Source organism: Oryctolagus cuniculus, chromosome 16 (genome assembly GCF_051225735.1).
Source record: "Oryctolagus cuniculus isolate XC-2025 breed Fujian yellow rabbit chromosome 16, ASM5122573v1, whole genome shotgun sequence".
In the NCBI taxonomy this organism is placed as follows: Eukaryota; Metazoa; Chordata; class Mammalia; order Lagomorpha; family Leporidae; genus Oryctolagus; species Oryctolagus cuniculus.
In genome coordinates this window covers 17,279,230-17,297,553 of record NC_142882.1, presented here as the reverse complement: position 1 = coordinate 17,297,553, position 18,324 = coordinate 17,279,230, and the positions used below count along the sequence as shown (strand labels likewise).

The window sequence follows — 18,324 nt, the reverse complement described above, 5'->3', positions numbered from 1 at the left end:
TGAGACAGAACTTCTAACATCATTGCACTTACAATAGATAGGAGAAAAATTAAATCCCTTGGAATAAATTTAAACAAGCAGGTCAAAGACCTCTATGACAGAAATTACAAAACCTTCAAGAAATAAATAGAAGAGGAGATAAAAAATGGAAAAACTTCCACGTTCATGAATTGGAAGAATCAGTATCATCAAAATGTCCATACTACCAAAAGCTATTTATAGATTCAATACAATACCAATCAAAATACCAAGGACATTCTTTTCAGAACTAGAAAAAAATGATGCTAAAATTCATATGGAAACAAAAAGAGACCCTGAATAGCTAAAGCAATCTTATAAGACACACACAAATTGAAAGCATCATAATACCAGATTTTAAGACACACTACAGGGCAGTTATTATCAAAACTACCTGGTACTGGAAAAAAATAGATGTGCATACAAATGGAACAGAATAGACACTCCAGACAACATCCATTCATCTACATCCAACATCATTGGTGAAGGAACTAAAATCAATCCCTAGAGCAAGCACAGTCTCTTGAACAAATGTTCCTGGGGAAACTGGATTTCCACATGCAGAATTATGAAACTAGACACCTTACCCAAAAACTAGACAACTTACACAAAAATCCACTCAAAATAGATCAAACACCTAAATCTATGACCTGATACCATCAAATTACTAGAGATCACTGGGGAAACTCCGCATGACATTGGCATAGGCAAAGACTTCTTGGAAAAGACACAAGAAGCACAGGGAATCACAGCAAAAATAGACTAATTCTCCTCTGCCAAAGAAACACTCAGCTACATGAAGAGGCAACTGACAGAATGGGAGACATTCTTTGCAAACTATGTAACAGATAAAAGATTAATAGCCAGAATTTTTAAAGAACTCAAGAAACTGAATAATAACAAAACAAACAATCAATTAAGAAATGGGAAGAGGACTTGGACTGACAGTTTTTTTTCCTTTTTTTTTTACGATTTTTTATTTCTTTATTTGACAGAGTTACAGATAGTGAGAGGGAGAGACAGAGAGAAAGGTCGTCTGTTCATTGGTTCACTCCCTAAATGGCCGCAATGGCCGGAGCTTTGCCAATCTGAAACCAGAAGCCAGGAGCTTCTTCCAGCTCTCCCATGTGGGTGCAGGGGCCCAAGGACAAGAGCCACCTTCTACTGCTTTCCTGGGTCACAGCAGAGCACTTGATTGGAAGAGGAGCAGCTGGGACTAGAACCGGCACCCATTTGGGATGCCGGCACTTCAAGCAGAGGGTTAACATACTGTGCCATGGCACTGGCCCCTAGACTGGCATTTTTCTTTTTTCTTTTTTTTCTTTTTTTCACATTTCTAAAAATACTTTAATGAAAAAGTTCTTTCTGTAAACATTTCATTATACTACAAATGAAACATTTGATCCATTACAGACCACCTGAAAATCTTAAAAATCAGAACATTACCAAAGTTTTAGAAATAATTTCAATTATTAGGTAGGCTTAATAACTCTTGTATTACCAACACATTTGCATGCTTGTTCACTGCTTTGTGAAATCAATTACCAGAACTCTCAATACTGTCATCAGAAATGTTTCAAATTGCAACACAATGGAACTCTTAAGGAAATTATTGTGTATACACACTATGAAATACAACACAGTGGTTAAAAAACACCAAATCCTGTTATTTGCAACAAAACAGATACAGCTAGAAACCATTATACTTAGTGAAATGAGCCAGTCCCCAAAAAACAAATACCACATGTTCTCCCTGATCGTTGTTAACTAAGAGAGCCTCTAAAAGGTAATCTATAGGATTGAAACTGACACTTTGAGATACAATGATTTTGAACAGGCTTTGTCTCAACTGTTGAGGAACAGTGTTTTTTTTTTTTTTTCTTCATACTATTTGTTGAACTCTTTACAGGGTGTAGAGTAAATCTTATGAGTATAATGTTAACTGAAAATAGATTTTTGTAAAAAGTAAGAATGGGAATAGGGGAGGGAAGAGGAAGAAGGGTGGGAGTGTGGGCAGGAAGGAGGCTAGGGTGGGAAGTATCACTATGTTCTTGAATCTGTATATAGGAAATACATGAAAGTTGTAGACCTTAAATAAAATTCTGAAAAAATCTAAATACAATTGGGAGTGAAATGAGCAATTAAGTGATAAACAAACATCAGAAGCTGCTGGGAACATCTGGTGCATTTGGACCCAGAATGGCTGCCCCTGGTTGTGATGGCATTGGAGAGATTCTTCTGGAAGAAGAGAAAGCAGGGTCACTTCTTTCGACTAGATGACCATGGATGCACCATGGAGAAGTATGGTGGAATAGGAATAAATATACCAAGCAGAGAAAATCTGCCTTTGTGAATGCTCTCCTGTAGGACAATTTGGCTGAGAGCATGATGGCTTGCTAGGTTGTCTGATATGCTGGAGAGAGAGATTAGTCACAGTCTGTGGTGCTCATACACCACCACGAAAAGCACTGTATGTCTCAGAGTGCTCAAGAGCACACAGGAGGACAGATCAGCCTGTGTCTTCAGCCTTACAGAATGCTGGTGCCAAGGGCAGGCATTCGGCAGAGTGGTTGGGATTCCCCTTGGGATGCCCACATCCCGTACTGAAGAACCTGAGTTTGACTCTTGGCTCCTCTGTCAGTTCCCTCTTCCCATTAAAGTGCTTGTTGAGAGGCAGCAGATCTTGGCTAAAGCAATTGCATTCCTGCCTCCTGTGTGGGAGACCTGGGTTGAGTTCTTAGCTCCTGGCTTTGGCCTGGCCAAGTTCTGGCTAGTGTGGGTTTTTGGGGCATGACCTGGTGAATAGAACTGTTTGTCTGCTTTGTCCCTCTACATTTAAATACAAGTGAAGAGTTAGTTTTTAAAAATGTCTGATATTAATGCAGTAAAAATTGTGCTTGTGTCTCTTCCTCTCAGAGTCATCCACATTAGGAGGCCCAGGGCTGTCTGTCTTCCCAACAGTCCTAAGGAGAGAGCCTCAGCTCTTATTGCTTACTGTGAATGATGGGGTAATGGGACCTCACTCCCCAGTCATGTCCCACAGCAAGAGAGCTCAGCCTAGTGTGTTCTATGGGATACAGATGACCCATGAGACACTGTTGGAAGCATTTTTTCCTTCCTATACCAGACCAGTAGGATGGTTGGAATAACTAGACTGAGCAGCCACCAAAATGAAAAGTATCTACCTGAAGTTTATAGTCTTAGTTCATCGGGGGCAATTCAAGAAATCTAAGTCAGAAATCTGCTTTGCCTTCACACTACTGCTATCTACTATATGACAATACACAAACTGGAGATGCTTTGGTACATATGTAGGATCTTTCATAAGTTCATGAAAATACATATTATCAACTTATCAGTTAATTACATTTTTCTGCAAACTTTTTGGAGTATGCTTTTTCACCTACTGCTTCTGAAGTATTGAAGTATAAGGACAAAGAAATATGTAACTATCAATAGTTTTGTAATCTATGAGTATAATTCAATAAGAGTCACAACCTGGAGATGAAGACTAATTCAAATTTGTAAAAAGCATGTGAGTTCCCAAGACATAAAATAGAAACCCAAGCAAAGGCTTAGGAAATGAAATAGGAAGCTCTATTTAGAGACTAATGCTAACCGAGAAAGCGAAAAGAATATCTGATTATTGGTATACAACATACAATTCTCCTTAGGTTTCATGATGCATAAAATGGATTGGCAGACATAAAAAAAGTCACATATTCAGCTGTGAAATTGAAAACAGAAGGCTGAGTTTTATGTAAAGATTTTGCAACTTGGATGTCAGCACCAAAGGGCACAGGTGACCTTCCTTGTGGACAGGTTCCAGGTACACTTATTTTCTCCTATTCCTCTTCCATGAATATAGGCAAGTCCTCAGGGACTAGGGTAACATGGACTGGCTGGCTAATTGGGAGCTCTGTGCATTGAGCACCCAAGATCCTAATAATGAACTGGCACATTCATACCTTGCCTTCCTGGTGGAAATATAGTGGCTGCACTCCCACTGTGAGCATCTGCACCAGGAGGCCCCTCTGAGTCTGTCTCCAGTCCTGAGTGCAGAGCCCGAGGCTCCCTCCATTGCACTCCAGGCAGAAGAGGAGCAGCGGAGCCATCACCCTTGGTCATGCTTCAGTTGAGACTCAGCGCAGCCCAGTAAGTGCTGAGGGATAGCAGGGAAGGAGGTTGGACTCTTAGGAACATTGTTTTCTCCTCATCAGAAGAAAAGTGAGAGTTGGGGTAGGCTTGTGGGATGGAACCAATAAGCAAAGCTTCAGCCCAGAGGACTGTGAAGTCTATGTTCTTGTTTCTGATAGGAGTCCCGGATATCTCATTCCGAGTTTGGCTTTCCTCCTGTATTAAGTCTTACTCCTTTGAAATCCTCTTCATGACAGAAGCAAATGCATCTCTAATCTGTCCCCTGAACACAGAAACATGATCATTAAGGCAATGATGAGGATGGCAGGGAGCATAACATCATGGGCATTATCAAGGGCTTCCTAAGTACCAGGCTTTGAACTCTGTTGGAAGTAGGCTGTTTCACTACATCTGCACAATCTCCCAATTTCTGTTGCATAGAGGAGCTCAGCACTTTTTTGTGTGACTTGTATCTGGTAGTCAAGTACAAAGAATTGAAGCCACATTGTAAAAAAAAAAAAAAAAACTCTTTATATTTGAAAGAGTTAGAGAGGGAGAGGCAGAGAGGGAGAGAGAGAGAGAAAGGTCTTCCATCCACTGGTTCACTCCTGAGATGGCCACATAAGCTGAGGCTGCACCAGGCTGAAGTCAGGAACTCCATCCAGCTTTCCCTTGTGGGTGCAGGGACCCAAGGGCTTGGATCATCTTATGTTGATTTCCCAGGTGTGTTAGCAGGGAAATGGATTGGAAGTGAAGCAGCCAGGAGTTGAACTGTGGCCCATATGGGATGCCAGGGCTGCAGGCTGCAGCTTTATTCAATATACCGGCCCCTGAAACCACATCTGAATCAGACACAGGGCACATGGCCACTCTACCCCTCTGGTGACCCCAGCAGCAGTTTCACTTTCCTGTCCACTGTGCTCTTTCCATGGGCTTCTCTGTCGATTGTGGGCAGTCATGGGTGAAGTGTGGCTGAGCTCAAAGGCTAAGACCACAGGAGCCCAGCCCCGCAATAACTCAGAGGAGATGGCTCTCCTGACCCCACACCTGGCTTTCACTTCTGCCTCCTTCCTCACCACTCTTGTAATCACTCCTGTATTCTCAATCAGAGACTTAAAAATGGGTGTTGGTTTCCATTTCTGACTGCAGAACTGGAAAGAGATAACCAACGGTCCTCAGAGTTTCCTGTAGTTTAGATCACTGGGGCTCTGCTCAAGTCTTTCTGAGCAGGAGGAGATAATGAAGAAGTTGAATACACCAGTTTCTGATGCTGATAATGTAGTGTTGAATCCTATCTGCTCCACTTCAAGTTGTTGGCATCTCTGAGAGTCAGCATTGTCATTTGAGTTGAGACCTCATCCACAGAGCTGACAAAGCTCTTGTCCTCCAATGAGAGGACTTCAGAATATTCATGGAAAAATGGAATGAAAAATATGAATTACTGCTTTTGAAATCTACACATAGATTTTTTCATAATACATTATTTTCCATACATTATAATTTTTTACAGATGTTTTTGTAAAATAAACACATTTTTTATGTCTAAAAAGGCTTTGAAGCTTCAATATGGCCGTGAACATGTATTTTTGAGAATGATGCACTCCCTTTCATTTCTGATTGCCCTAATGTTGTACCTTGCTTGGCAGAGTGGAGGCATCAGCAATGAACATCTCTGTTACATGTTTAGTAGACCCTTCCATGGCTCACAATAACTGGCCATCATCAGTGTGGCTTTAACACACCGGTGCTTTCTTGAAGACCCCTTTCAGGAAAGTCCCACAGAACTAGAGACCATGGAATAGCACATGCTTGCATCTCTGTGAAGTACACATGGATCCTGTAATGTCACTTAATGGAATCTACAGCAAAATCTTTGTTTCTGAGTATTCAAAAATCAAGGCAGAGCTGTGTTTCACATCTAGCATAAATGCACAGGAGAAGGGGGCAGGCAATTCTTGTGCCAGTGCTGAGGCACCATATAGATTTGGATGTCCTTGCAGCCAGCAGTACCCTTTGCCAGCATCATTTATCAAGAATTTGCTATTTCTCCACTTACAGAATCTGTATTTTGAAAAATCACAATGAACACATGCTTAAGCTCTCATTCCCCTAGATGATACCCTGTCACAGATATGGGTGTTTTTCTTCCCATGTCCAGTGGACAATACAATCATGGTTAGGTGGAGAGATTTACACATGTGTTGGCATGTATTGTAGGTGAATGATGCTGATTTCCTCACTCCCTCCATCAGCAAGCAGAAATATTATGCCAAGTAGAAAGAACTTTCCCACACAACATGAAATTTCTTGTTATTATGAAAGGAGTACTACTACATATTACAGAGAAACATTTGATGATACAAATATATAGTTGATATATATATATATATAGATAGATGGTATATCAAATATATAGTTAGTATATATAGTTGGTTTATCAAAGATGTGTTTGTTTTATTGGAATAGCAAACAGGTATTGGACAAAACTACACATGCATCAAATTTTGCTACTCAACCAGAAATCCTCACTTGTGTGATATGAAGAGAGGGACAAAGATTTTCAAAAGCTTGTCATAATAATGCACGTACAAATTAGATGATGTCCCCCTCCCAGGTCAAGATGTGAAGCAGATGAAATGTTTGAAGTGAATGTACTTCCCAGAGGGGCTGAAAACCCAACTTCAGTGCATCCTAGTCTGTTTCAGGGGCAGTAGGTGTGTATACGAGATACCTACACATTCTTTTCATGTGTGTTTTAAAGAAATCTACTTAGAGATGCACAAACTAATACGGACATGAAGGAGCATGCATTGTGGTGCAGTTGGTTGAGCCTCGGCTTGGGAAACTCATATCTCCTAGAGGAGTACCTGGTTTGAGTCCCAGTTACTCTGCTTCTGACCAAGCTTTCTACTAATATGCATGACAGACTCGGATGATGGCCCAAGTACTCAGGTTTCTGACATCACATAGGAGATCTGGATGGAATTCTGGGCTCCAGCCTCAGCCTGAGCTCTTGTGGGCATTTGGGGAGTGAAGCAGTGGAGGAAAGATACCTCTGTTTCAAATAAGATGAAAAAATGAATAAAGAAAAATAAAAAGATTTAAGAAAACTTCCTTGAAACAGTCTTGTAGGGCAAAAATACATTTCACGGATGAAGAATCTGCACAAGTATGTTTGCACTACTTCCTGGAATTCTCTGTTTTGCATTTTTCTGATTTCAACCATAATATCTCCTGCTACCATAATGAATTACAGTTGTCTTAGGGCAGATAAAGTTACAGAATTGCAACCTATGAATAAGGAAAGGTTAATATGAAAATATTTTTTATGCATAGGAAGATTGGGACTCAAAGTTGACTTTGTGCGCTCCCTGATACTAAACACTTTAACTTCGAATAAGAGGGTTTATGATCATAAAAATTGTAAAGCAGCATCACCAGGTTGCTATGAGAAAAGAAAAAAATTTAAAATATTTAAATAAGATACACCTTTCAAACACAAGATAATTTACTGAGATCTTGAGGCAAATACAAAAATTACCTGTTCAAGCTTTTGAAAATTCAGACATTTCTTTTAAAAAATCCTTATTTCTGATGACTGACAGGTGCAGAATACACTAAAGTTACACTTGATCACTGATTTTTGTATGATTATGTGCACTTATCTAAACCACATTTATCAAAATTTGACCCCCACCAGTGATCAGGATAGAAGTTATGGATCACATGGCAGACAGACACACAACAGTGGGCACACAACATGGTTAAGATAACCCCTCCACAAGGGAGTGTCTGAGCTTGATTCCTGGCTATTGTTGATTACTCAGCTTCCTCCCAGACTGTGGGAGGCAGTGGTGATGACTAAAGTACGTGGGTGACTGCTACCCATGTAGGAGACCTGGATCAATTTCCAGCTCCCAGCTTCTGTAGTAGTCCATCCAAAGCCATTGTAAGCATTTAGAAATGAATCAATGGATGGGTGCTCTTGCTTTCTTTCTCTCTCTCCCTCTCCCTCCCTGTCCATGTCTCTCTGTGTGTTTCCCTATTAAACAAAAAGGAGATACAAAAGGGAAAGCAGAAAACTGGAGAATGATGAAACCTCTGAAGGGTAACTAACACACAACAGTATCTTCCTATCATGAACGATCAACATTAAGTTAGTGTTGACATAACACAGTCCTGTCATTTAGAGTGCACTTAAGTCAATGGAATTTGTATCATTGTTAAAATAAGGTATATTTAACTGCTTCTTAATGACCCTTATTTAGAATATTATCTTTGAAGACAAAGGGGGCATTTCCTATTCTTTTTTGTTAAAAGACTTGGTTGCATTTGACTATGTTCATGGACTAGGTATGTCTAATATTCTGGGTTTCCTAACTTTTAAAGTTGCTCTAAAAAACATTTTTTTAATTATATTTCTTCTGTGGACCTTAGAGTTACCCTGATGTTCTACCCATGATTAGCTGAATTAAAACTATATACAGAAAAAACTATATGCAAACTGTGTGCCATGTCTCCCTTTTCCATCCCTATCTTCTTTTCCAGAAGGAGTGCAGGCTCTGTTGAAACACAAAATCTGACATGTGTCCTAGAATTTCATCTCGTGGGCTTCTCAGAGGATCCAACCTTCCAGTCTCTCCTATTAGTGCTGTTCCTGTCCATGTACCTGGTCACGGTGCTTGGGAATCTGCTCATCATCCTGCTTATCATCTCTGACACCCACCTGCACACCCCCATGTACTTCTTCCTTTGCAACCTGTCCTTGGCTGACATGGGTTTCACCTCCACCACGGTTCCCAAGATGATTGTGGACATCCACACTCATAGCAGAGTCATCTCCTATATGGGCTGCCTGATGCAGATGTCTCTCTTTCTCATCTGTGGATGCATGGATGATTTGATTCTGACTGTGATGGCCTATGACCGGTTTGTCGCCATCTGCCATCCACTGCATTACCAGGTCATCATGAACCCCCAACGCTGTGGCTTCTGGGTTACAGTGTCATTTGTGGCTAGCCTTTTCTATTCCCTGTTGCACAACTTGATATTATTACCAGTTACCTGCTTCAAGACAGCTGAAATTTCTAATTTCTTTTGTGACCCTTCTCAGCTTCTCAATCTTACATGTGATGACACCTTCAACCATGACATAGTCATATATCTTATTGGTATCGTATTTGGGTTTTTCCCTATCTCAGGGATCCTCTTCTCTTACTATAAAATCGTGTCCTCCATTCTGAGAGTCCCATCCCCAGACGGGAAGTACAAAGCCTTCTCCACCTGTGGCTCACACCTGTTGGTCGTTTGCTTATTTTACGGATCAGGTTTAGGCATGTATCTCAGTGCATCCTTCTCCACCTCTTCCAGAAAGAGTGCTGTGGTCTCACTGATGTACACCCTGGTCACCCCCATGTTGAACCCCTTCATATACAGCCTGAGGAACAGGGACATCAAGAGAGCTCTGCAGAGAATTATCAACAGAATAACATAATCTCACTGCCCTTGCTATCCTTGTGTTCCTAGAACTGAAATGGACAGCTCCAAGAAGTCCTGAATCAGTCCTCATGTCACAGCATGTGAAGGCATCTATCATCATCTCCATGTCTTTTGGGCTTCTTGTTACATGACCGTTCCTCTCAACATATGTGATGCTAGTGCTGTAGGCTGGGGATTTAACTTGCTGTGTCAATGTGCAGGCCCCAGGTTAGAGCTCTTAAAAATCACTACTCTACTTTCCACCTTTCTTTAATAAAACGTCACTCATGGTCACTAACCTTAACTACGTTGGAAGTGTGGTGCATTTCACTCATCTCTTCTCTCCCACTCAGGCCTCAGTGGTGGAGAGAGCCCCTTCAGTTACCATTTCTGTTCACACATTTTTCCTTCCTTGCCTTTGTCCTGCAGAATCTATTGGACCCATTGCCCATATTCTGTTCTCTCCATTATGATAATTGGATTTGTTTCTGTTTCTTGACTGATCAATACATCATGACATGGGGCAAAAGGTAGAGGATGAGCTGTGATGGGAGTATTTAAAAATGTGCACAAGGGGGTGGCACTGTTGTGTGGTAGGTTAAGCCTCTGCCAGCAGTACTGGCATCCCATAGGGTGCTGGTTCGAGTCCTGGCTGCTCCACTTCTGATGCAGCTTCCTGCTAATGGTCTGGGAAATCAGCGGTGGATGGCCTAAATGCTTGGGCTCATGCATACATGTTGGAGACCCAGAAGAAGCACCTAGCTCCTGGCTTTGGATTAGCCCATCTGCAGCTGTTGCAGCCATTTGGGGAGTGAATCAGTGGATGGAAGATCTGTCGCTCCTTCTCTTTCTGTAACTCTGCCTTTTGAATAAAATAAATAAATCATAATTTTTTTCATGTGCTCAAGAAATCAAGCCAGTTTTCAATATCAATCTTCTCATAAACATAAAAGAGGCAGAATTTAGGGTCTTCTCATTTTTGTTGATGACACTCATAATTTGAGGTGGGTGTTAGTGCCATGTGGGATGCCTGTATCCTATACTGTAGGGCCTGGTTTTTTATCTTAGCTCCACTCTGATTCTGAATTCTTACTAATGTGCATCCTTGGAGGCAGCAGGTGATAACTCAAGCAGTTGGGTCCCTGCCACACACGTGGGAGATGTGGACTGAGTTCCTAGCTTCCGGCTTTGGCCTGGCCCAGCCTTGGCTGCTGTGGGCATTTAGGAAGTGAACCAGTGGATGGATAACATTGCTCTCTTAATCTCAGTCTTTTCCTTTCAAATAAAATAAATTTTTACAACTAAAAAGGAACATTCTTCATGTGAGGGAAAAACAGCAAATGTCTTATTTTATGTGCCAACATAACTCTCCTGGGTTTCACACAGTATGTCTGGCAGGTGAGAACCTTAATTTTGTTTTAAAGAAGGTTTGCTTATTTGAAAGGGAGAGAGACAGAGAGATACAGAGACACACACACAGAGACACACACAGAGAGAGACACACACACACACAAAGAGACACAGAGAGAGACACAGAGAGATCTTCCATCTGTTGGTTCGCTGCCCATAAGGCTGCAATGGCTGGGCTACGTCAGTCCAGAGCCAGGAGCCTGGAATTCCATCCTGGTCTCCCATGTGAGTGTCACGGGTCCAGGCACTCGGACACCTTCCACTGCTTCCCCAAGTGATTTGCAAGGAGCTGGATCAGAAGCAGAGCAGCCTGGACTCGACTGGTGCCAAGATGAAATACCAGGTGGCAGGCGGCAGTTTAACCTGCTGCACCACAATGCTGTCCCTGCCCAAACACTGAACAAGGAAATAGCGTGTGCCTCCCACCCTTCAGGTTTCCAGTCCATCCAGTTGGAATTTTTCCTGCGCTTTCCATCACCGGAGGTGCCACAGGGGTTAGCTGGCCCATTCCCATGCCTGTCTTCTTGCCAGTCCTCAGGACAGAGCCTCAGCTCTTATTCGAAGAACCTTAGAGTTACTCATGTGCTATACCCATAATGGGTTGAGTTGAAAATATAGGCACAGGCCATGAGCCATTTGTTCCTTTACTAATGTTATTTTCTTTTCAAGGATTCCCAGGTTATATTGAAACACAACATGTCACATATGTCCCTGAATTCCACCTCATGGACTTCTCAGAGATGACAGAACTGCAGCCCCTCCTCTTTGGGCTGTTCCTGTCCATGTACCTGGTCATGGTGCTCGGGAACTTGCTCATCGTCCTTGCTGTCAGCTCAGTCTCCCACCTCCACTCCCCCATGTACTTCTTCCTCTGCAACCTGTCCTTGCCTGATGTGGGTTTCACCTCCACCATGGTTCCCAAGATGATTGTGGACATCCATGCTCACAGCACAGTGGTCTCCTATGTGGGCTGCCTGATGCAGATGTCTCTCTCTGTTATCTGTGGATGCATGGATGCTTTGCTTCTGACCGTGATGGCCTATGACCGGTTTGTTGCCATCTGTCACCCCCTGCATTACCAGACCATCATGAATCCCTGCCACTGTGGCTTCTTAGTTTTGGCGTCCTTTGGGGAGAGCCTTTTGTATTCCCTGCTGCAGAACTTGATGGTCTTAAGGGATTCCTGCTTCAAGAAAGTGGAATTTTCTAATTTCTTCTGTGAGCCTACTCAGCTTCTCAGCCTGACTCCCTCCGACTCCTTCACCAATGATGTATTCACATATCTTGCTGGCATCATCTATGGTTTTCTCCCTATCACAGGGATCCTCCTCTCTTACTATAATGTTGTGTCCTCCATTCTGAGAATCCCCTCAGCAGGTGGGAAGTACAAAGCCTTCTTTACCTGTGGCTCTCAAGTGTCAGTCGTTTGCTTATTTTATGGAACAGGCCTTGGGGTGTATCTCAGTTCAACTTCCTCACTTTCTCCAGGGGAGGGTGCCTGGGCTTCAGTGGTGTACACTCTGGTCACCCCCATGCTCAACCCCTTTATCTACAGCCTGAGGAACAGGGACTTGAAGAGAGCCATACAGAAGCTCCTCAGCAACACAGCCTAATTTCTGTCCTTGTGCCATGCGTTTGGACTAGAGGTTGAAAAAGGAAGCAAAACTAAGCATCTAGAAGTACAAGTCTCACCTCTAACTACATGATGTATGAGGCTCTCATCTCTCTAAATTTTGTGTCTGAATATTGCTTCTTTTGCCATTTTGAATGGAGAGTATTACAGATTTTTTATACATCTTAACCATTGCATGCCTGAATCCTACTCTAGCTCTGCAAAACTCTCTGCAGTTTATTATGGATGATCCATGAATCCTGCTCAAATGAACAACCCTTTCTGAACTTTTCAAGTTGACATCTTTTCCATAATTCTTCTGCATGTTTCATCCCATTTTGAACCTATCTAACTTATTTGTGCTGGTTTTCAGTGTGGACCCCTATCACTGCTCCATTTTTTAATGGACCACCAGGGTTGTTCACCTAACCTCAGGCCTGGGTCTTCCCACTAGAGATTCTGATTTTTTTGACTTCTGTGAAGGCTGAAGTGAAATTTATTTGGAAAGCAGAGTTACACACACATGCATGACTGGGGAGTAGCGATAGAGAGGGAGATCTTTCATCCACTTGCTCACTCCCCAAGTGGCTGCAATGGCCAGGGCTGGGCCAGGCCTAAGCCAGGGTCAGGAGCTTCTTCTTGGTCACCCCCATGAGTGGCAGGGGCCTACGCACCTGGGGCATCCTCTGTTGCTTACCCAGGTGCATTAGCAGGGAGCTGGAACAGAAGTGGAGCAGACAGGACTTGAACTGGCACCAATATGGGATGCCAGGGCTGCAGGCAGCAGCTTAACCCACTTTGCCACAGCTCCAGGCCCTGGTGTGAGAAATTTTAAGGTACCCTAGTGATAATCTGAAAAGTCTGTAGTGTTTTAGAGCTTCATTGTATGTGATAAGTTACTTCTCCTTTGCTGTTTTCAGGATTCTCATTTTCTGCAACATGGATATTTTGATTATCATTTGGCTTAGTGGTAGTTCTTTGGATTTATTTTAATGGAGTTAACTGAGCTTTCATAATGTGTATATGGACTTACTTCTTGAAATGTAGGAAGCTCCAAATAGGAGTCATTGTTTCTTAAAAATGGCTCTCTACCATACTCCATTTCCTATTTTTTTGTGTAATTTCCATAAGGCATATGGAATATAAGGCATAGGGCATATCTCCTTATGGTATCCCATACATCCCTCTAGTTTTATTTACTTCATTATTTTTCTTTTGTTCCTGTGACTAGATAATTTTAAATAAAAAATTCTGAATCTTAACACAAAAATGTTGATTACTGGAGGTTGGGAATCATGGAATAAGTGAAAGTGTTCAGGATGAAATGATAGGGGAAAAGGCTTCACTGTGGCACAGCGAGTAAAGCTGCTGCCTGCAACACCGGCATCCCACATGGGTGCCAGTTTCAGCCCTGGCTGCTCCACTTCCAGTCCAGCCCCCTATTAATGCACCTGGGAAAGCAGTGGGGGTGGGCCCATGTGCTTGTGCCCCTGTGCCTGTATGGGAGATCTGAAAGAAGCTCCTGAATCCTGGCTTTGTCCTGGCCCAGTTCCAAGCATTGCAGACATTTGGTAAGGCAAGTAGTGAATGGAAGATCTCTCTCTCTGTTTCTTCCTCTTTCTGTTAACTCTTTCAAATAAATAAATAAATAAATAAAGTTTTAAAAATAATTGGGGAAGATGTGTATGGTTCACTGTAACAATGATATTAACATGTGATGTAATAGGGGAAGTAGAATGAGGGATATATGGGGACTCACAACTTTTGTATATTTAAAACTATTCTGAAATAAAGTGTTAAAAATATAGATATAACTGTTAAATAAATTATTTGAAAAGTCCAAAAGTTCACTGATTCTTTGTTGTACTTGAACCTGCTATTGAACACTCTATAGAATGTTCCAACTTAGTTATTGTATTCTTTATCTCCAAAATTTGTGTTTTTTTTATAGTTTGTTACCTTTATTTTCTTTTTTTTAAACTTTTATTTAATGAATATAGATTTCCAAAGTACAGCTTCTGGACTACATTGGCTTCCCCCCCCCAGTGACTTCCCTCCCACCCGCAACCTTCCCCTTTCCCACTATCTCTCCCCTTCCATTCATAACAAGATTCATTTTCAATTTTCTTTATATACAGAAGATCAGTTTAGTATACATTAAGTAAAGATTTCAACAGTTTGCACCACATAGAAACACAAAGTGAAAAATACTGTTTGAGTACTCATTATAGCATTAAATCTCAATGTACGTACAGCACATTAAGGACAGAGATCCTACATGAGGAGTAAGTGCACAGTGACTCCTGTTGTTGACTTTACAAATTGACACTCCTGTTCATGGCATCATTAATCTCCCTATGCTCCAGTCATGAGTTTCCAAGGCTATGGAAGCCTTTTGAGTTCACTGACTCTTATCTTATTTAGAGAAGGTCATAGTCAAAGTGGAAGTTCTCTCCTCCCTTCAGAGAAAGGTACTTCCCTCTTTGAAGACCTGTTCTTTCCACTGGGATCTCACTCACAGAGATCTTTCATTTAGGTTTTTCTTTTTCTTTTTCTTTTTCTTTTTCTTTTCTTTCTTTTTTTTTTTTTTTTTTTTTTTTTTTTTGCCAGAGTGTCTTGGCTTTCCATGCCTGAAATACTCTCATGGGCTTTTCAGCCAGATCTGAATGCCTTTAGGGCTGATTCTGAGGCCAGAGTGAAAAGCTGAGTCTTAAGAGTTAAAAGTTGTATATGTACTTGTTTCATTTATTCCTTTTTTTCTGGTTTTACAGTTGATCTCTTTGTGTCATCATTTAGTTAGCTGACAATCTTTGAGATGATTTTAAATTTGTTTAAAAATCAAATATCCCCATATCTTTATTTTATTTAAAAGATTTTATTTATTTATTTGACAGGTAGAGTTAAAGACAGTGAGAGAGAAAGAGACAGGTCTTCCTTCCATTGGTTCACTCCCCAAATGGCTGCAATGGCTGGAGCTACACCGATCCGAAGTCAGGAGCCAGGTGCATCTTCCTGGTCTCTCATGTGGGTGTAGGGGCCCAAGCACTTGGACCATCTTCTACTGCTATCCAAGGCCACAGCCGAGAGCTGGATCCGAGGAGAGGCAACCGACCAGAACTGGCACCCATATGGGATGCCTGCACTGCAGGCAGAGTGTGCCACGGTGCCGGCCCCTCTCCATATCTTTAAAGAGGGTTTAGTAACTTATTTCTGATGAAGCAATTTGTTCCTTTGGGTCATATTTCCCAGTTTCTATGCATTCCTTTTGTTCTCTGGTTAGATGTGATCATTTGGGAAAACACCTTCCCCAAGTTTTCTGGACTGGATTCATATGGGGAAAGACCGTCACGGAGATTGTTGGGGACTCTCCAACTTTTGCTGGGAGGCACCTTCTCTGGGCTGTGTGTGTTTATATATATATATGGTATTGAAGTTGCTCTGGGAGGATAACTAGTGTTTTCCATAGTTCTCAGTGGCTCCTAATCTGGTACCCATAGGCCACTGCCATTTCCATTAGAACTCCAAGGCAGGCAAGGTATAATGCACTTCCTCAGGTAGCCCCTGAGAGGACAACACATCTTCTCTTTCCCTTCCAAGACAGATGCTAGGAGTTGCGGGGTTTCTGCTTATCCTGAGATGGTGTTTCTGGCACTGGCAGGGCCTTGGCTGACAAACACAAAGAATGCTGTCATGCACTGTGAGGAAGTACCTTTTGGCTTTGTGTTCATCTGGGCATGATGTAAAGCATTAACCAGCTTGTGGAGCTCTTACAGATAATTTGGACCATGTTGGCCCATGTATGTTAAGTCAGGACTCTGTGGGTGAAACGAAGATCTGGGACTTCCTATTCCTTTGTGTTACTGATAGCACTGTGTCCCACATTGTATTTTATTAACCACTAATGAATTGATGACACTCATTAAAAAAATCTAAAGAAAATACATTCTGTAGCAAAATGAGAACTACATGATGCACAAAAATCATACACTACTGGAATCACTTGTGAATTTTGCCACAAAATGGCTACAGCCTGTTGTGACATTGGGAGATTCTGGGGGATAAAAAAGAAACCAAGATGACCTCTTTGGACTAGTTGGCTGTGGATACATCACGAAGCAGTATGGGTAGAATCTTTATCAGTACATAGACAGAGACAGTTGTGCTGCAGATATCTGAGAGCATGATGATTTTATGGGTGTTCTGCTGAAAGGCAGCTGGGTCATTGCATAACCTCAGTGCATACAGATGTTAGCACTTAAAGTGTTCAAGATCACATGAGCATCAAATCAGGCTGTGCTTTTAGACTTTCAGTACTCCGCTCCCAGGGATTTGTGTTTAGCACAGTGATGCCTGAATCCTGTACTAAGATGCTAGGTTTGTGTTGCAGATCTGCTTCTTAATCCACTTCCTGCAAATGCATTTGATGGGAGGCAGCAGATGATGGCTCAAGTTTCAGGTTCCTTCTACTTATGTGGGAGACCCACACTGACTTCTTTGCATTGGGTTAGTCCTGGCCCTGCCCTAGGTATTGGGGGCACCTGGGGAGTAGACTACAAGATGGGTTTTATCATTCTCTGATAATTTATCATTATCTTACCTTTGTATCTCTGCCTTACAGATACATAAAAATGAATGAAAAATTTAAAAGGACTGCTAGCCCCAGTCCAACAAAAATCATAGATGTGTATCCATTACTGGACTCATCTGTTTTGGGAGGCCAAGGCCCAACTGTGTCCTGAACAGTCCTGAGGAGACAGCCTCAGCCCTCTACTCACTGGGCATGGAATGGAAATGCATTCTCACTTGCCCGCCATGGGCCGCAGCAAGAGAGCCCCACCCAGTGAATTTTGTGGGATGCAGAGGCTGCAGGAGGGATTGTTGGGATCATTGTTTCCTCATATGTGGGCCAGCAGGGTAGTTTGGACAGCTGGACAGATGAGCTCCAAATTTTATAATCCAGGTGACAAGAACCAGTGGAAATACTGCTTTCCTTTTACCCTGGTTCCTTACAGAGTGACTCAGTACATTTACACAACTATTTACCATACAGCAGGAACAATAGTATATATATACATATATATATGGAATTTTTAAAATTTCATGGAAAATGTATATTATGAACATTTCTCTTAATGACCTTTTCTTTTTTTCCCCCAGATTTATTTATTTGAAAGGCAGTGTTACAGAGAGGCAGAGGCAGAGGCAAATGCAGAGGTCACTCTCCAAATGGTTGAAATGGCCAGAGGTGTGCTGATCTGAAGCCAGGAGCCCGGAGCTTCCTCTGGGTCTCCCATTTGGTACAGGGGTCCAGGCACTTGGGATATCTTCCACTGCTTTTCCAGGCATTAGCAGAGAGCTGGATGGGAAGTGAAGCAGCCAGAATTCAAACCGGTGCCCATATGGGATGCTGGCACTGAAGGTGGCAGTTTTACCTGCTACAGCACAGCACCATCCCCTTAATTACATTTTTTTTTCTAAACACTTTTTGAAGTACTCTCTCTCTTTTTTTGCTATTTCTAAAGTACTGGGGTGTGTTACCAAATAAACATGGAAACATCAATGATTTATGTCAATGCAATTTGATAAGAGACACTCTTAGACATACTTATTCAAATTAGTAAGAAGCCATAAGTTTCCAAGACACAAAATACCAACCCAAGCAAGTGCTT

General features: G+C 42.0%; 2 protein-coding genes and 1 long non-coding RNA gene across 4 annotated transcripts in view; 2 read left to right on the top strand and 1 right to left on the bottom strand.

Moving 5' to 3' along the window:
- Positions 1-8,668: 8,668 nt before the first annotated feature.
- LOC149121546 (olfactory receptor 7E24-like) lies at positions 8,669-9,649 on the top strand. Its single transcript, XM_089315585.1, has one exon. It carries the CDS (start codon positions 8,669-8,671, stop codon positions 9,647-9,649), a length of 981 nt encoding a protein of 326 aa, XP_089171711.1.
- Positions 9,650-12,077: 2,428 nt separating this feature from the next.
- LOC138845763 (olfactory receptor 7E178-like) lies at positions 12,078-12,656 on the top strand. The gene has a single exon (XM_089315584.1). The coding sequence runs from the start codon at positions 12,078-12,080 to the stop codon at positions 12,654-12,656; it is 579 nt and encodes a 192-aa protein (XP_089171710.1).
- A 5,171-nt stretch (positions 12,657-17,827) lies between these two features.
- The window catches only part of LOC127489333 (uncharacterized), a 54,026-nt gene continuing 53,529 nt past the window's right edge, over positions 17,828-18,324 (bottom strand). For both annotated transcript variants that reach the window (XR_016222961.1, XR_016222962.1), the window contains exon 3: positions 17,828-18,011. This is a non-coding gene — a long non-coding RNA (uncharacterized LOC127489333). The remainder of the gene's footprint in view (positions 18,012-18,324) is intronic.

Excerpts from the sequence above, each read along its gene's own strand:
- LOC149121546 (XM_089315585.1), top strand. The coding sequence starts at position 8,669 with ATGTCTCCCTTTTCCATCCCTATCTTCTTTTCCAGAAGGAGTGCAGGC.
- LOC138845763 (XM_089315584.1), top strand. The coding sequence starts at position 12,078 with ATGGCCTATGACCGGTTTGTTGCCATCTGTCACCCCCTGCATTACCAG.